Here is a 19171-nt window from a genome sequence, read left to right as displayed (position 1 = left end):
GCTAAGTAAGTTTTTGATCCAAAAATGGATCAAAACGGATTAAGTACCCAGATAAATTATAATATTGAGTTTTACTGAAAGATGTTGAAATTAACTATAAAAAAACAACAACTTCTTGTGCTATTCTGGTTATTGCAAGTCATAATAAAAGATAAGTGATGATTTTAGAAACTGGACACTAGAGGGGACTAAAGATTTTAAGCAGAAGGGAAAAAAAATACAAACTTGATGTCATTTAATACTGGGACTTGCAAAATGACGCCAAATGTTATCAGAAATGTTAAAGGAGATCTTTGAAAAATGAAACCAAAGGTTAGTGATTACAATATCAAGACTGTCAATAATAAAGTCTGTTTCTTGGATAGACTATCTGTAAAAAATGTTAATAAACGAGTGATTGATGTGGAACAAATTTTATCTGAAAAGATAAAATAGAGAAGGTGGAACTACAAATGACAATCCAAGATAATGATTTGGAAAAGGACACTTTACTAGATATACAAACTTTGCTGAACTTTTAAAAATTAAACATAAATGATAAACCAAGAGAATGACCTGGATAATGTTTTCGTGTTGAATTTACAAAAGAAGCCTTGGAAAATCTATGCAATGAAATAACGAAGAATTGAAAAGAAATAAAATCCTATCATAATATTTGATTGAATTAACAATTAAGACAGTGATAAGTAAAAGGGAAAATATAAAGTTGGTTTATTTGATCAAGGTTAAAATAAGAAATGGGATATAGGATGAACATATATCTAATTAGGGATCTGAAGAGTTATCAAATGTGTTTATACTTGTGGTCAAGGTTGCAAGTCACTTCCTTATATATCTCTTTTCTTTTTCTTTATTCTTCATTTTCTTTTTCTTCCCTGTTTTGCTTTTTTTTCTGCACTTTTTAATTCTTTTTTTTTTCCATTCTATTTTCTTTCTCTAAATTTAATGTGTATTAGCTTTTACTGTTGTAATTAGTAAAAGCTAATACAAATAAAAGTTAGAGGGGAAAAATAGAATGGAAAGAAATAATAAAAAGTGCAGGGAAAAAGCTGAAGAAAGAAGAAAAAGTAAGTGAACAATAAAGAAAAAGAAAGGAGATATATAAGGAAGTGACTTGCAACCTTGACCAACAAGTAGAAACAAATTTAATAACTCTTCAGATTCCTTAAACAGGTATCACTTCAGCCTATATTCCATTCCTTATAATGGGATTAAATTAAAATTCTTAATAAAAGAATAAAATTAAAATTCTTAATAAAATTATATTTTAAAAAAGTAACTGAGTAAATTTGAAGGTGGAATAAGTTCTAAAACAGGCATTGGGTAACTACGGTACTAACAGGTTATGCAAGTACACTGCTTTGCATCGTGGGCTTTGAATTTAATGTAGGGAAATCTGCCTTCCTTGTTTAAAAGAGTGAATCTCCACCACTCATTGTGCAACTTAAGTTTTTTAAAAACTCATTAAGACCTTATTAGGAACCAAACCTGCAATCTATAGACACAGGGTTATAATACAGTATGTTTATTAGTAATATTCATTGACCTTAATTGTTTATTTAAATAATATTGGCTCCCATATCACAGACACCTTATGAAAAGCATGCTAAAATAAGAGATATAAACCGAAATGACAACAATATAAACAACTACATTTAAAATCCAAACATAACACACACATCCCAGCCATTAAAATATTAAAAGGATTTAAAAGGATTTAAAAAGGTGGAAGAGGGGAGAAGTGGCTGTAAGGATGGAAAAGCAAGGGAAAACAAGTTCTATTTCTGAATCGGTATTCCAGAGACAACTTTAGCTATGCAAGAGTGTACTGTTTCATAATGCATGAAGCAATCCTCATTGCAATGGCCAGGTACAAGAAGACACTGCTCAAACAAAAAAATCCTATGCAAAACTCTTATGGAAGAGGCAAAACTCTTTCTCTACCCAGGAGACAATACAGGCAGTCCTCAACTTACAACAATTCAAAGTTACAAAGGTAACTTTACTGAAAAAAGTAACTGATCCTAATGCTTACAACTGGTGCAGTATTCCTGCAACCACATGATCAAAATTTGGGCACTTGGCAATCAGTATGCGTTTATGATAGTTGTACCATTTGGGACAGAGGTGGTATTCAGCCCATTCTGGAGAACCGGTAGCGGAAATTTTGAGTAAATCGGAGAACCGGGAAATATCACCTCTGACTAGCCCTGCCCCCATCTATTCGCTACCTCCCGAGTCCCAGCTGATCGAATCCCAGCTGATCGGCTGGGTCTTCTTTTGTTGCCCTGCACATGGAGCTGGAAAGCAGGTTAGTAGGGTGGGGAGGGAATGGAGATTTTACAGTATCCTTCCCCTGGTGTGGGGTGGGAATGGAGATTTTGCAGCATCCTTCCCCTGCTACGCCCACCAAGCCACGCTATAGAAGCATTGCTGGATACATCTCTGCAGACTCCAGAGCTGGTCTCCAGGTGCCTGGTTTCTCATTCTTGCCAACATTTTTACTTTTCCTCCTGGCAACAGAGAATAAGGGGATTGCACAGAGGGAGACAGGAACCGGAGAGGGACTGAATGGAAGTGAGAATGGATGGATGAGCTGGGATGAAAGGAGGTGGGGGTCACTTTTGCCTCAAGGCCTAACTCCTTTGTCTGAGGCCTTATCCGCTAAGCCAGAATGCAGCCCATCTACTTTGCCCGGAAGATATACAACCCCCTACCCTCAAACATTTTCACACCCTTTCTTTGCCTTGTGATGAGCTAAATGACTGGGTCACCTGGGTTTTGCACAAAACAGTTTGCTTCATTCACACTCCTAGAACAGGGTACTCTGCAGATGGTTCTTGGAACAGTACATATTTTAAACAGGACACTTGGGTAAGTCGAACGAAAATGAGCAATCCAGATTTTGGATTTCCCAACCTAAATTGCCCTGCCGGGAACTTGAGAAAAAAAAAAAAAGAAGGTTACTCAACTTGGGGGGGGGGGAGGTCAAAATGCAACTTTTAACTCTTCAACGCCTCTCAAAGTCCTCGGTGTTGCTTCCCCTATTCCACTGTAAGAGTAGCTGGATGCCTTTTTAAAAAGGGAGCTGGTTTATCGTTGGGATTCGTGCAACTCTTCTCTACACCCAGCTCAATTGGTAAGGAAGAAATTGACACATTTTCAAGGTGTGGCCCAAACATTTGGACACCGAACTAGAGTGGAAAGGAAAATAAAATTGAAAATAAGAGAGCTGTCCATAATTCATAGATATAGTAGAGTTACAGTGCAACCTAGAAAAACGAGTGAAAGTAAATGGCTGAAAAGAACTCTACATTCTTAAATATTACACTCCAGTAAGAGCTAGCTTGGTGTCATGGTTAGGCACCAGGCTAGAAACCACAAGACTGTGAGTTTTAAGCCTTTCTTAGGCGTCAAGGCAAGTCAAGGCAAGAAGCAATGGGTGGAAGCAAGTTGAAGAGAGATCCAACCTGAAACTAAGGAGAAATTTCCTGACAGTGAGAGCCATTAACCAATGTAACAGCTTGTCTCCTGGAGTTGTGGATGCTCCATCACTGCAGGTTTTCAAGAAAAGATTGGATAGCCATTCATCTGGGATGGAATAAGGTCTCCTGCCTTGAGTAGGGGGTTAGACTAGAAGACCTCCAAAGTCCTTTCCAGCCGTATAATTCTAGGATCTTATCAATAAACCCCTATAGGGACTAGTTTGGGCAGTTGTCAGGAGCCAACACTAATTCAAAGGCACCAAAAAATAACCATGTGATTAAGCAAGAAGAAACGTGCAAAGAATGTAGAACAGTTCTTTTTTGAGCTAGATGTTCTGTAGGGCCAATAGAAGCAAGGTAAATTGAGAATGTACCCCATTACCCTACACCAGAATGACCTGGTGGACTTTTAGTCTAGACCAGGGGTGTCAAACTCAAGCCTGGGGGCTGGATCCGGCCCACGGGGTGCTTAGATCTGGCCCGTGGAGCCGCCCTGGAAACAGAGAAGGACAGGTCTGCAGCAGGGGTGAAATGCTCCCGGTTTGGACTGGATTACCTGATCCGGTAGTTATGGCGGCGGGTGGTTCGGAGAACCGGTAGCAAAAATCCCTGCCCCCCCCCCCCACATGCCCAGCTAGCTGTGCGATCATCAGAGGCTGTTTTTTTTTTTTACTTTTAAAAGCATTTTTTCTACAACCTCTTCGGCTGAAAAAATGCTTTTAAAAGTAAAAAAAAAAGTCTCTGATGATCGTGCGGCTCAGCTGGGATCGTCAGAGGCTTTTAAAAGCATTTTTCTACAACCTCTTCAGCCGAAGAGGTTGTAGGGAAAAAAATGCCTTTAAAAGCCTCTGGCGATCCCAGCTGAGTTGCCTGATCGTCAGAGGCTTCTAAAAGTATTTTTTTCAGCCAAAGAGGTTATAGAAAAAATGCTTTTAAAAGTAAAAAGAAAAAAAGTTTTCATGCCCACCCAGTCACATTACCCCCCCCCCACCACCACCACCAAGGCACGCCCACAGAACCGGTAGTAACAAATTTTAGATTTCATCCCTGGCCTGCAGTGCCTCTGCAGTGAAAATGGAGGCCATCGCAGTTGAAAATGGAGCTTGCGAGAGCTGCATGCAGGCTCCATTTTCGCTGGCAGAGGGTTGCAGGAGGCCGTCGCAGCCAGAAATGGAGCTCGGGAGCCTGTTTTCACTGGCAGAGCCCTCGGGCCACCAAAGGCAACCCTGACACAAGTGATGTCAAGCTGGCCATGCTCTCCCCCCCTTGCAGGTCAAACCCAACCCTGATGCAGCCCTTAATGAAGTCGAGTTTGACACCCTCTGGTCTAGACATATTTTCAGAGAAGTCCTACTGAAGGTTTTGGAATATATTACTCATATGAATCTCACTCTCTCTTTCTCTGTTTCCTATCTCATGTCCTTGTTCTTGAAATCACCTATGAGAATAAATAATGACCACTGAGTAAACATATGTAGAAAGCAAAGACTACAACCCTGACGTAGAGAGGACTGATTTTTTTAAAAATTAAATTACTTGAATAAATAAATAATTAAATTTATATACCAACCACTTTACTGTTATGTCAAGCAACTCTTTAACAAAACAACAAGGAGTTAAACATAGCTCGAGTCCAAACCAAGAAGACGTGTAAAGAAATCTTGGGTTGACCCCTTCCTCGCTTGCAATTCAGAGTGAGTGTAAGAAAGGAACAAGACAAAGCATAATCAGACTTGCAAAATTCTGTTAGAATGGCTCATCTTATTAAGAGTAGATTTAGGCTTTCATGGAGACTGTTCTTGGTCTGGTTTACAATATAAAAGTTACACTATATGCTAGTGTAGTGGGAACAATTCTTCAAGGATTAAATTACTCAAACTCTAGTCTAAGAGTCTTATGGGGGGAAACTTATATATAGGTAAGAGAGAGTGGGTTAAAATACTGCCTCAGCTATGATGCTTTCTGTATGAATTTAGTCCTAAAGTACTTCACAAAATAGTTAAAAACTCCTCATAAGACTCTTCAAATAGAACTTGACAGTGTAAAGCTTTGCAATCAACTCTTTGATGGAAATAGATAGTTTGGTGCTTGAAATTCCACAGCACAAGGGCAAAGATGAAAAAAGATGAACAAAATGCATGGAAAATATAGATTCCAGTTATCACTTTGTTCACATAAGGTCACTGATGCTATATATCTGCATTCAGTTGGAGTAGCATTTTATCTAATAACCTGAAATGCTCCCTGAGACACAGATTTGGGGCCTTTAAAACCAGGTAAAAGATAATAATTATAACCAAGGCAGCATCTTAGCTCTGTAGGAATGGTCTTTGCTTAGGACTTTCTCATCAATTTATCACTCCAAGGATGCAAGATCTGTCTTCTTTTGCAACCAGTCATTTTAATTTCCGGGTCAAATTGAGCTCTGGTTTTTATCAGTAGAAAGTTTTAAGATATCCCTAATTTGCAGGTGGTTGTCAAGGAGAAATTCTGTTTACATCATAACCAAGAGATGACAATGATTTGACGGCACATAATCACTCAAATTTGCAGGTATGATTGCAAATATCTTCATATCCAAAAAGCTGATGTTGGGAAGTTTAATTCTCAGTTGATTGCTTTTGGCTTTAGAGGAATTCCACATATTGTATCTATTCCACTAAGCATTGTACAGACCTACAGATTTCCTAGATAGGTCCATCCGAGTGCCTCTTATCTATGTTGCATGCATGTTTCTAGGAACATGCTGTAAAAACAATGTTTCCTCCAATAACTGTAAAAAACTGTCCATTACCAGCTTTTACCATAGGTGGGCACATTTAAACCACTAATTCTGCAGCCAGATGAAACTAAAAGGATCCCATTTGTGTCTGTCAAAAGCTATCTAAAAGGTAAAGCCTCATATAGATGTTCTTGGTGACTGCTCATGCAGAACTCCGCTGGAAAGACGCCAAACCCACAGTATTTGATAGAAACAGTGTATGAATTTTTCCCCCCCAGGCAGCTTTGCTGGTTGAGGTTGAAATAGTGAAAGAGTAGGTTTCAGTACATATTAATTATGAGGTCTGCGTTGAGTTGGGCATTTAAGACACGTAAATTGCTTGTATTTTCAGAAAGCATGTCATTAAGTTAAGAAACATCTTGGTTCTACTAATGCAAACTGTATAATGATCTTCAGATAACCAACGCCTGAGAAACAATGGATGGAATGAAGTGAGATTGGTAGAATTCAGCCTAGATTTCACCTGCTAAAGTGGGAGTGATTTAAAGCCTATGGTATGTTGCCTTAGACAATGAGATGGGCGGCATATAAATTTAATAAATGAATAAAGAAAGAAGAAAGAAGTAAAACAGGTGATGGGATGTCCTGCTTGCTCGTTGTTCAGTTTTCTATCCGAAATAACTCTCCTCTAGTGTAATATTTCACCACTCAACAAAAAATGACCACATATTGCTACTGTCAAGACCACATATTGCTATTATTTCTAGCTGTATCCCCAAGCCTAGGATATCAAATACAATAGAGTACATATGGTGTTACCGAGAGTCCTTGACTTATGACTAGTTGTTTAATGAAGTTACAATGACCTTGGAAAGGTTGCTTTATGGTCCATAAGGCACTTCTGGCCATTGTAAAACATCATGTCTCTCTCTCTCACACACATACCCTACGGTTACATGGCTGCATTTTAGATGCTTGGCAATCAGTTCATATTTATGACCCGTTATAGGGTCCCACAATCACATGACTGTGATTTGTGATGGGTTATTTTGCAGGTTTCCAGCAAAATCTCTCATTCGGGAGATTAGATTCACTTAGTAAACATGTGATTCATTTAACGACTGTGTGATTTGGATTTGCAATTCTGCGATTGAGTTAACGACTGCTATAAAAAAGCAGTTGAAAAATCAGGGTCCAGTTCCACAGGTGCCTTGATTTACAACTGCAGTGACTGCAATTGAAATTCCAGTCTAGCATGTGTGACAATCTCCTGCACATCACCTTTAAGTCTTTCAATAGGCAGTCCTCGACTTATAACAGTTCATTTAGTGACCTAAACAGTTCACTTAGTGCAGTTACAACAGTTCATTTAGAGCAGATACTTGTGACCATTTTTCACACTTACAACGTTTGTCGCATCCCCATGATCATGTGATCAAAATTCAGAGACTTGGCAACTGACTCATATTTATGACGGTTGCAGTGTCCCGGGGTCATGTAACCAACTTTTGTTATCTTCTGACCAGCAAAGTCAATGGGGAAGCTAGATTCACTTAACAACCATGTTAGTAAATTAACAACTGCAGTGATTCACTTAACAATGGTGGCAAGAAAGGTCGCAAAATAGGGCAAAATTCACTTAACAAGTGTTTCACGTAGCAACAAAAATATTGGGCTCAATTGTGGTTGTAAGTTGAGGATGACCTGTAATGCAGTGCTCATACTCAGGTGTAGCAATCTCTCTTGGCCAAACTGTCTGCCTCAGGTAAAATTTATATATGTAGTCCTCAATTTACGATCAGTTGCTTAGCGATTGGTTGACATTACAATGGACCCAAAACACTGAAAGAACCCAGATTCAAAATTCTAGTGGCCGAGCTGTTCCCGCAAGTCACAGTGGATGCTGGCCCAGATTTATGGCTATTTGCAAGTGTCCCACAGTTAAATGACCTCAATTTACAACTTTTTTTTTTGTATGAAACCGGCCTTTCCTTCCTAGTTCTGGCAAAAAAAAAAATCTATTATAGAAAAATTGTTCCCTTAATGACTGCAGATTTGCTTAATGACCATCACCAAAAAATTGTAAAATTGGGTCAGTCACGTGATGATGTGCTTAATGACCAGCAATGACTTATGACTGTAATTCCTGGCTCAATTAAAATTATAAATCGAGGACTACCTATAATTTAACTTCTTTTCATTTTTTGTATTTTTAGTAAAGGAGGTAACTGGAAAGCTGGTATATTGGAAAATGCCCATTATTAAAATCACTTTTCTTTACAAGAATACCCTTGAATCCAGTGGTGAAATCCAAATTTTTTTACTACCGGTTCTGTGGGTGTGGGCATGGCAGGGGAAGGATACTGCAAAATCTCCATTCCCACCCCACTCCAGGGGAAGGATATTGCAAAATCTCCATTCCCATCCCACTCTGGGGCCAGCCAGAGGTGGTATTTGCCGGTTCTCCAAATTACTCAAAATTTCCGCTACCGGTTCTCCAGAACCTGTCAGAACTGCTGGATTTCACCCCTGCTTGAATCCCACAGAGAGACAGACATCAAAAATAAATATGTTAGATGATAGGAACAATTATTTCACTTGAAAGTTAGCTGGAATTTCATTCAGGGAGCAGCTTTCTATCCGGTAAATGGGCTTTTGGGCACTGGCAACATCTTCATGTCAGCTCATTTGTGACAATGTCCTTAAGAGGCTCCTTGCAATTAATGTACATTCACGAGCTGGAAAAATTGCCTTCTCCTAAACTGAAATGAAGAATACGATACAAGTGGAGTAATAGATGCATTTACTATGACGAAACAACCCTCATATACTATTGTTATACATTCCTGCATCTTTACAAGCAATTTTGATTTCTTCAAACTGCCCAGTGAGGAATGGAACAAAGGGAGTGATAATATGTTGAAAGATAAAAAAGAGGACACAAGGCTAGGATAGCGGAAGGCAGTTTCATGTTTGCTACTATGTCATGCGAGTCAATATCACAATCCATTTGTGATGGTACAGAAATCTCAAGGGGCAATGAGCATTCCAAATAACTGAGAGAGCCCTGACCATTAGACCTATTTTTTTTCAGACTTGGCAGTTTTTAAGATGTGTCAATTTTAACTTTCCAAATTCCCCAGCCAGCTCGCTCGCAGGGGAATTCTGGGAGTTAAGTCCCACTTATTTTAAAGTGGCCAAGTTTGAATAACATCGATACGGACTCTACACCTTTGCAACCATAAGTTAATGCAGATATATATTTCGTAGAAGAGAAAAAGAGCACCAATATAGGGCTGCCATTGCTAGGATCAACCACATGTTAATGCAACATCTGTTCTCATGTAGACATTAAACCGTGTTGTGGTCTCTTAACCATGATTGTTTAAGCCCAAATCTCACTCCATAAAAAAAAGGTTTTCAGAAATAACAATGTCCTTCTCAATTCTGCAGACATTTTAAAACAAGAAATGAAAAAAAAAAGAAAAAAGGATGCGTATTCACATGCCATAATGCAATAGCTTGAGAGAAATCATGAAGTAACCTTTTCAAAACCAAGTGTCTATTTTTGCAGCATCCTTTCCCAGCGTGGTTGCCGCATTCGGCTGTAAGAATGGTCTGTGCATTTCTCCAGGTCATCTTAAAGAATTCATGGTTCCCATTTTCAGTGAGGGTCAAAAACAATGTCTCTTAACCTTGGCAGCTGTGGACTTCAATTCCCAGAATTCCCATTCCCAGAACAACAACATTCTAGATAGTTTAGTTTTTAATTATCTAGATTGTTGTTGTTTCCCAGCATGGGAATTCAATCTAAATTAATCAAACCCCTGATTAGGGGTTACAAAAACAAGACCTTTATCATTCCATAAATAAGCAGAGGTTTCCAACAATCTGATTCAGTTTTTAAGTATTTGGGGACAAACACAAATAATTGTCAATCTCATGCAGAGAAAGAGATGGAAGCAGATCCTCCTATCTGCTCTCCAAATAGATCAGATCCTTCCAATTGTGCCTGAATCTAAACCATCGCTACTCCACTGGATTATTGTAAAATACTGACAACTGAGATAAGTACAACAATTTGGAGTAGAAACCCCATCACCCCCATCTAATCAGATCACTGGAAGCCTGTAACTACCTAAATGAAATAGATGAGTGATTATGTGAAAATATTGATGGGCTATTTCATTATATCCAAAGCAGAGAGTTGAACTTTTGAATGAGATCTCCTATAAAAATAAACGAACGTGAACTCACAGAGAAAGAACTACGCCAAACTTTTCTTGATACATTTAAGCAAATGAATAGAGCTGTGATGGCGAACCTGTGACACGTGGAGCCATATTGGTGGGCGCGCGAGCCAGCTGATTTTTGGGCCTTCTGGGCCCACCGGAAGTCGGGAAACAGGCTATTTCAGCCTCCAGAGGGCCTCCGAGGGGATGGGGACGGCCATTTTTGCCCTCCCCAGGCTCCTAGAAAGCCTCTAGAGCCTGGGGAGGGCGAAAAATGGGCCTACCAGGCCCACTGTGCCATTGCGTGCCAAAAGCGGGAGAAGCACGGGGGTGTTGTGCATGCATGCGTGGGGAGGGGGGGAATTATGAATTATAATTATATAGAATTATGGGTGTGGGCACATGCACGCACGACCCGCCCGCGCTCCTCCCGCTTTTGGCACGTGATGGCAAAAAGGTTAGCCATCACTTGAATAGAGTATCAAATGAGAATTACCAGCAAGGTACCTTTTCAGCTCTGTAGAGCGTGCATAACTTTAACTTGGTTTTTTAATACACAAGTGGTACATGTATGAAGGAATTTACACATGGTTTTCTTTTGCTAGTTCAAAGCTATCAACTCCTTGACCTCAACTCTACAATACCAAAGCATTTTTTAAATGTTTTTTTGCACAGATAATGACAGAAAATCATGAAATTAAAATCTGTTCACCCCATCTCGTTTGAAAGGACTGTAATTGTTAGCCATAAAGATATATACTACAGCATGTTTTTCAGTACCGTATTTCCCCGAAAATAAGACCCTGTCTTATATTTTTTTGAACCCTGAAATAAGTGCTTGGCCTTATTGTCATGCGCTCAAAAGCCCGATTGGGCTTATTATCAGGAGATGTCTTATGGGGGGAAACAGGGTATATAAGACACTTTTTTGTTTCTGCGTACAGGTAGTCCTCGACTTACAACTGTATTTGAGCCCGTAACTATGCTTGTATGTCAAGACATTCGTTTAATGGATCACCATATCACCACACCTTGATTTTTACAACCATTTTTGCAGCAATTGTTAAACAAATTCATTTTATCTAATGGGCTGGAAACAAATGCCCCAAAGCGGCAGAAAATGCCAAGCAGGGAGTGTGTAGCTGTCGGAACTTAAATGAACCTGTCATTAAGTGAGGACTAGCTGTAATACCTGCCACTCTCAAGTACTCATGAAACACAAGGCATGCTTTTTTTTTTTTCTACAGCTCCTGTGCAACTGACTTCAAACTGGCTTCCCCCAATCACGCTGGCAAAACTGTTAAATTGGAACTCCAAATGTCATTTGCTTAGACATCTGCTGCTCTCCAACAAGGCAGAATTACATCATAGGCTTCAGTGCCCCCTCTGTAAGCTTTTTTTTTTTAAGGCAAAGGTGTTTCCTGTTTTTCATTACTGAAGTATGAATCTCTACATCAAGACCAGTCTTCAATACAGGCGCATACAAGCATGAGCTCTTGTTTTGGGAAGTGCAAAAAAGATGGACTGAGGAACACACGGTTCTCCAGGTTTTGTTGGACTCCCGCTCTCTTAATTCCCAGCCAAAATGGTCAAAGGTCTGAAATGATGGGATTTCAATTTACATGCTGCAAAATAAGATTAAGGAGAGCCAGTTTGGTCTAGTAGTTAAGGCACCAGGCTAGAAAGCGGGAGCTCGTGAGTTTAAGTCCTGCCTTAGACATGTAAACCAGCTGGGTGACGTTGGGCCAGATACTCTCTCTCAGCCCAATCCACCTCACAGGATTGTTGTTGTGGGGGAAATAGAAGGAAGAAGGTGTATTGGATATATTCGCTACCTTGAGTTATTTGTAAAATTAATAAAGGCGGGTAGGGTAGGATAGGGTAGGGTAGACTAGACTAGACGACTAGACTAGACTAGACTAGATCATTGGCCACGTGTGATTTTAAAAAGTCAGACTTATACAAACAGTAGACATCTTGAGTTTGCCACTAGAAGTAAGACCTTTCTGACTAATTTCTTTTAATCCATTTTAACAGCTGTTTTAATTACAAACTTTGCGTTTTTGACAATTTCATCAATAAATTAAGCAATAGGCACAGATCAAAGGGTCCCCCCCCCCTTATCCTGAGATGCTGGCCAATAAATGAGAGATTTATTTATAAAATTGTACACTACTTTGCCATTTATATTGACTTTACAAGGTAATGATAAAATAAATGAGAACGCAATAAGTAATTTCAATGAAAAAAGGAACAGTTTGGAAAATACTGATCTACTTTTGCATCCATACTTGCAAAGTTCATACACGTTGGTAAATTGTAAGTTATTATCTTTTAATCTTGCAAAGATTGACAGAATTTGTGAAATTTTAATATAACATGGCAATCTAGGGGAAACTGCCAAAAACTTGGGATGTTTTTCAATCTCCTAAAATTTGGGCCCTTATTTATTTCTATCCCGCCTTTGTTATTATTTTTACAAATAACACAAGGAGGAGAATATATCCAACACACTTTCCTCCTTCTATTTTCCACACAACAATTCTGTAAGGTGTGTTGGGCTGAAAGTGACTGGCCCAAAGTCACCCAAACTGGCTTTCATGGCTAAATCTGGACTTGAAAATCCTTGTTTTGCAGCTACATAAAGGAACACCTGGATTTCCCTTTTATATCACCAGGAAAGCAGAACATATGCTGAATGCCATTGTTCTAGATATCCTACCTTAAGGAAAACCCTAAAAGGATTACACCAGAATATGTGAAATAATTATTTCCAGCACTAAAGCAGTCAATTATTTCAGGGGTCCACAATCTCCGGGCCACAGCCCGCTAGTAGGCCATGAAGTGTTTGTAACTGGGCTGTGAAAATGGTGGGCGAGCACTTCCACAAGCAGTGGGCGAGCACTTGCATATGAACTCCATTTGCATAAATGGAGCTGCACCGGCACACACTTGCTGGCCACACGTGTGAAACCATTCCATCTCCCCCCTCCCCCCCAGTCAGTCAGCAAAGCCGGAAAAGTCAGGGAGCTCTGAACTATTTCATTCAGCAAAGTTCTCTTCTTAAGGTGCCAGTCTTTTTTCCCATCATTATCTAGATTCTAATAGCTGCATCAGCTTTCTGCAACTTAAGTGCCATAACCGTTTGTACTATATGATTACAGATAGTCCTTGACTTATGACCGTATTGGAGCCTGCCAATTATGGTTGCAAGTCATGATGGTTGTGAAGCAGGTGATTATGTAAATGATCTGATTTTACGACATTTTCTGCAATGGTCTTTAAATAAATCTTATTCATTAGGGGATAAAAAGGAAGACTTTACTATTTAAGACAGGGATGTCAAACTCAAGGCTTGTGGGCTGAATCCAGCCCACGGGGGTACTTAGATCTGGCCCGCGGGGCCTCCCTGGAAACAATGAAGGACCGGCCCGCGGTTCTGCTGCCAGCCAAAACAGGCTCCTGAACTCCGTTTTCGGCTGCGACGGCCTCTTGCAACCCTCTGCCAGCAAAAACAGAGCTTGGGAGGGCTGTATGAGGATATTGCAGCCGAAAACGGAGCTCAGGAGCTGGTTTTGGCTGGCAGGGCGCTCAGGCTGCCACAGGTGTTCCAACATGAGTGACACTGATCTGGCCACACCCACCCCAGCCACACCCACCCCGGCCCCCCAAGGTCAAACACAACCCTGATGCGGCCCTCAGTGAAATTGAGTTTGACACCTCTGATTTAGAAGTTCAGTTATACAGGTAGTCCTCAATTTATGACTGTAATGGAGCTTGAAATCTCTATCCTAAATCATGATGATTGTTAAGTTAAAGAACCCATATGACCAAATCTGATTTTATAACTTTTTTGCGGTGGTTGTTAAGTGAAGGTTGCGGTTGGGAAGTGAATGCCACAGCTGTTAAGCAAATAATGTATTCCTATGGGCATTTTTTGTCAGAAACCAGCTGAAAAAGTCAGAAACTGAAAAAGATGTCAAAAATTATGGTCATGTGACCTTGGAACGCTCAACCAACTGTAACGATGAAGCAGCTGCCAAGTGCCCAGAATGGTTGTGTCATTCCATGGGGGTGGGTAGGTTGTGTAGCCATCAGCACTCTGGAACCAGATCTTAAGTAGCTTTTGGAAAGTCCATCATCACTTTAAATGGTTGCTAAGTAACCAATTGTAAGTTGAGGACTACCTGGAGTATGTTATTTTACAGTACTTTGAGAAAAAGGGGGAAAAAGGAAGAGAAGAAGGGAGGGAGGATCACAACTGATTCTGAAACACAAGCCCAGAAAGTGCACAACTGTCACAGCTATTTCTCATAGGTTAATGGCCTGTTACCACCTGCTTTCTGCAACCTCCCTTATAAAGGAAAGACAAAGCTGTGGTTTCCTTAAGAACAGAATGCCTGCACTCAAGAAATATACCTGTAGACCACAACAGCCAACAGCATTCAATATGGAAGCATTGTGGACCACTCTGTAGGGAATTCCCAGCTTCACAGCCCGGAGAACAAGGTCACTATGTGTAGTTGCCCTTCAATAAAAAAAAAAGTGAGTTATAAAACATGGCAGCCTACTGGATAATTTTCTGCAGCACTGCAATTATGTAGTAACAGCAATAACCAAAATGTTGTCTTCCCTAATAACCTTTTCCAAAACATAAAAGCTATTCAATTCTTGTTTTCCAATTCAAATGCAGAATTTTGTGTATCTGTTGTTTACACCCATTTCCAAACATCCTAGTTCAGTTCCTATTCCTCAAGCACCACTGTTTGTTTGATTGCAATCCATGGCCTGCTGCTAATCTACACACCTTCAGACCTCATGGCACCTTATACAATATGGAGATGGGATGATAATTATCTCAAAATGAAGATTAACATATGCAATCAGTAAGTCTAAGGGAAAATTTTTTCTCCTGAACTGTATATACAGAATAACAAGAGTTGGAAGGGACCTTGTAGCAGTGGTGAAATTCAATTTTTTTTTACTACCGGTTCTGTGGGCGTGGCTTGGTGGGCGTGGCAGAGGAAGGATATTGCAAAATCTCCATTCCCACCCCACTCTGGGGCCAGCCAGAGGTGGTATTTGCCGGTTCTCCAAACTACTCAAAATTTCCACTACCGGTTCTCCAGAACCTGTTAAAAGCTGCTGGATTTCACCCCTGCCTTGTAGGTCACCTAGTTCAACCCCCTCCTGCTCAAGTAGGAGACCCTACACCATTTCTAACAAGTGGCTGTCTAGTCTCTTCTTGAAAGCCTCCAGTGATGAAGCACTCACAACTTCTGAAGGCAAGCTGTTCCATTGGTTGATTGTTCTCACTGTCAGGAAATTCAGGGATTCATTCAGTATCATTAAGGGAATTCCTTTTACCTATTTATTTCATGTAATGCAGTTGAAATAGAAACAAAATCAAGAAGTTTTTTTCCTGCCACATTTTTACTCCTCGCGCCCCACCCCCCCGCCCTGGTTCAAGTAGTCAAAGGCTAAGAAAGTTGCAAAACCATATTGTAAATTTGTGGTTCACATATGTACACTTGAGAAGTATAAGCTTTCAGATGGCCGTCAGTGAAGCAGCAAGAAAGATGAAAATCCGCATCGAACTCAACCATCTAAATCTGGAAAAAACAAAGAAACAAACCCCAAGCAACTCTGTACCAAAGCTAGTTGACACACTACAAAGCTAAAAATTACAGTCGTTTGCATTTTAACTTTAATAAATAATTGCATCTGAAAATTAGGTGTTCCACTTCTTTGTCTCTTTCAGAAAACTGCAAGACATCTGTTAGCTGGCAAGCAGCAACTCGGCACAAAGAGCAACTCTGGCATAACTCCAATGCTCCCTTTTAATTACTGTGCAAACCGGAGCTTCATTTAATTGCAGATGAGAAACTTGGTATGCATGCTCTGTACTTGCAATAGTATGCAAAATGCTTGTTTTCTGATACATTCACATTTGTTATTCAAGAAGACTTCAGGGAAAGTGAATGGTAGCCCCTCACAAGTGCTGGATTTCCACTGCATGTGCCAGGCAAACATCTAGCTTAAAGAAAGATCTCTTCTGAGGGATTTAGAAAACAAAAGATTGCAAGAAATCAAGAGAAGTGCAGTAAGGCGTACAGAAAACATGCAAATTAAGGCTGTCAGAGGCTTTAGTTAAAAGAGCAGCAGCTCCCTATAAACACTGATAAATGTACCGCTGAAAAAAAGTTATTCATTAGAATTAATATGACCTACCATTCAGATACTAAGATGAGAAGTACTTGGTCAACAAGAATTAAGGTGTTCGAATGCAAAACCGGACATTGACAAAGAGATGTTCTTGGAGCTACTGACTGCTCAGAGCTCTAACTCTGCAGAAGCTCCTAATCAAACATGCATCAATCACATTTAGTGTATTATCCAACCAAATGTAGAAATTAATTTAATAAGGCGGCCAAACTTCAACAATGGCTTCAGCTGCTCCCATTTCCCCAAGGAATCTTAGTTTAATGCTGCTTATTGGATGGAAGAGAAAGAGGGGAAAAGAAAGAGCATCTGGCTGAAAAGAGTGATTAAGCAATCCATTTTCTGGCACGGATGCTTAATTCCCATTGAGGTGCATCCAAGATTTGCTGAGACTAAACCTATCATTTTTTTTGAGGTTCTGTTTGATTGCTCCGACCACACGTTGCATAATATAGCAACCTTTGCACTCAGAATAACGTTACCAACATATGTAAAAATTAATTATTTTTTGTAACTAGATTTTAGAGAGTGATAGGAATAATATGACAAATCCAATAGTTACGGAACAGCAAAGGATATTGTAATTGTATAATTAACTAGGCATCTGAAACCAGAAAGACTCTAAGCAGCTTATAGAAATGGAATTTTACCCTTAGCACTCTTCTAAATAATCAAAAAGGCCAGAGTTTTCACAATAGGAAAACCAAGTTTAAGTAGACAATTGATTGGGAACTAGGGCACATAGTGACCACAATAGAGAAGGGCTAAGCTTTCGTGCTCTTCTCAACTTCATTCCAAACCGAGTAAATTTTAAAATCATTAAAATATTTTAATTATCAGCATCTGAGCCAGGTTTAAAAATGCAACTGATAGCCAATGCAATTGTAACAAGACTGCCAGTTGCATTTTTCAGATTTTTGACTATCTTTGGACTATCTCCGTTAGAATCTAAACATTATGCTTGTTTGCTTTCTAACATAATATGCAGAGGCAACTCCAAGTAAAGGGAATTGCAGCATTCTACTATGGAAATAACTAGCATATGATTAATCAGAAAATCCGTAATTGGTAGATAAGATTAACCCAGACTGCATTGCCATTGCCTACTTTGTTGGCCTACAAGTCCAAGGATATCTTAAGATTTACGATCAATATTTTGCACCAAAGCAGATTCTTTCAGGACTAAATTAACATTTGTGTGCATACAGGAAGGTCCCCACATCTTCAAGCTCTATAGAGATTATTTTTATTGGATTAATAAATTTTATCCAGATTAATCTTTGTCAGAATGCCAGACCACCAAAAATATATAAAAAATATATAAACATTTAAAAATCTGAGATTTACCCATAGCGAAGTTTGAAAATAATCTTGGTGTGAAGTTTGTATTTGAATTCTTTATATGGAAACATTTGGATGATCAAACAGGGCTCTTTTCATTGTGTGAATCAGCACAAAGATTCAAATAAGACACCTTTAATAATGTCACCGCTTTGAGTAGGATACCGTAATTATATTAATTCTCCATGGTTGGTATCATCTGTAAGTGCCATTTGTTTATAAAAGGCAGGAAGAAAGCAAGAAAATATTCCTTTCATATCGCTAAGGATGTACATCAATCCCCGTTTATGTATATGCATATATTTTTTTCCCAGCAGGAATCTCTCAGATGATGTCCGTGTCAATTACATTTTCCCAACACTCTCATCAAAAGGGCAATATTAATTTTAAAACCCCAGCTGGAAACAAAAGCTGCTTTCCTTTCTACACTGTAGATTGATGAGGCTTGACTTGCTAGGGCAGAATGAAGTGGTCTGGGGAAAGGAAGGAGTGTAACTACGGTAGAAATGGAGCTAGAACATTTAATAAGTCAAATTGATTTGTAGTGACCCAGATGTCTACAGTATGGATAGATTGTGCAACTTGTACTGCAGCATTAAGTTTATAAACCACCATATGCATTGTAAATGCAACATGAAAATTAACAAAATAGTTTGAACAAGCCTTACTGAATCTCTTGAGAAACCAGTAAGGAATAGCCTGTATGAAAAATACTGTTTTTTTAAAAGGCAGACAAGACATTGATAATCAATTTACTTCACCACTGATGAGCAAGGTATTATAATACATCATGCAAATTAGTCTGTATTCCTATTTAAAGATGCAACACAGGTGGTCATCTTGGCAGATCTGATTGCATCAGGGCTAAGAAATTGGGAGCGTGCTTTTCCTATAATTTCTCTTCACTTCTTCATGAATTTCCTTCCTTTCCAGAATCTGGTACTAAATCTGACCATTAACAAGATTCCCATATAAGTCATTATGATCACACATTGTACACATTATATGGTAAATAAACAAAATTATTCTAAATAAGGTGAGCCTCCAAAACCATTTTATTTTATTATTATTTAATAATTAAATAATATTATTTATTATTTAATTTATTACATAATAAATAATTTAATAGTTTATTATTATTGGGACTTTATTCGAAGTTTTCTTTTCTT

At 39.2% G+C, this 19171-nt stretch overlaps 1 protein-coding gene across 2 annotated transcripts in view; it reads right to left on the bottom strand.

Moving 5' to 3' along the window:
• Positions 1 to 19171, bottom strand: part of DPH5 (diphthamide biosynthesis 5) — a 45149-nt gene that overhangs the window by 15115 nt on the left and 10863 nt on the right. For both annotated transcript variants that reach the window (XM_070941161.1, XM_070941160.1), the window contains exon 5: positions 14859 to 14967. In XM_070941161.1, coding sequence (XP_070797262.1) covers positions 14859 to 14967 — 109 coding nt within the window. The remainder of the gene's footprint in view (positions 1 to 14858; positions 14968 to 19171) is intronic.

This window comes from Pituophis catenifer, unplaced genomic scaffold, assembly GCF_029215685.1.
Source record: "Pituophis catenifer annectens isolate HBS135680 unplaced genomic scaffold, rPitCat1.0.hap2 SCAF_3, whole genome shotgun sequence".
Taxonomy (NCBI): domain Eukaryota; kingdom Metazoa; phylum Chordata; class Lepidosauria; order Squamata; family Colubridae; genus Pituophis; species Pituophis catenifer.
The sequence above is the reverse complement of the archived record's forward strand: the minus strand, read 5'-3'. Positions and strand labels throughout refer to the sequence as shown.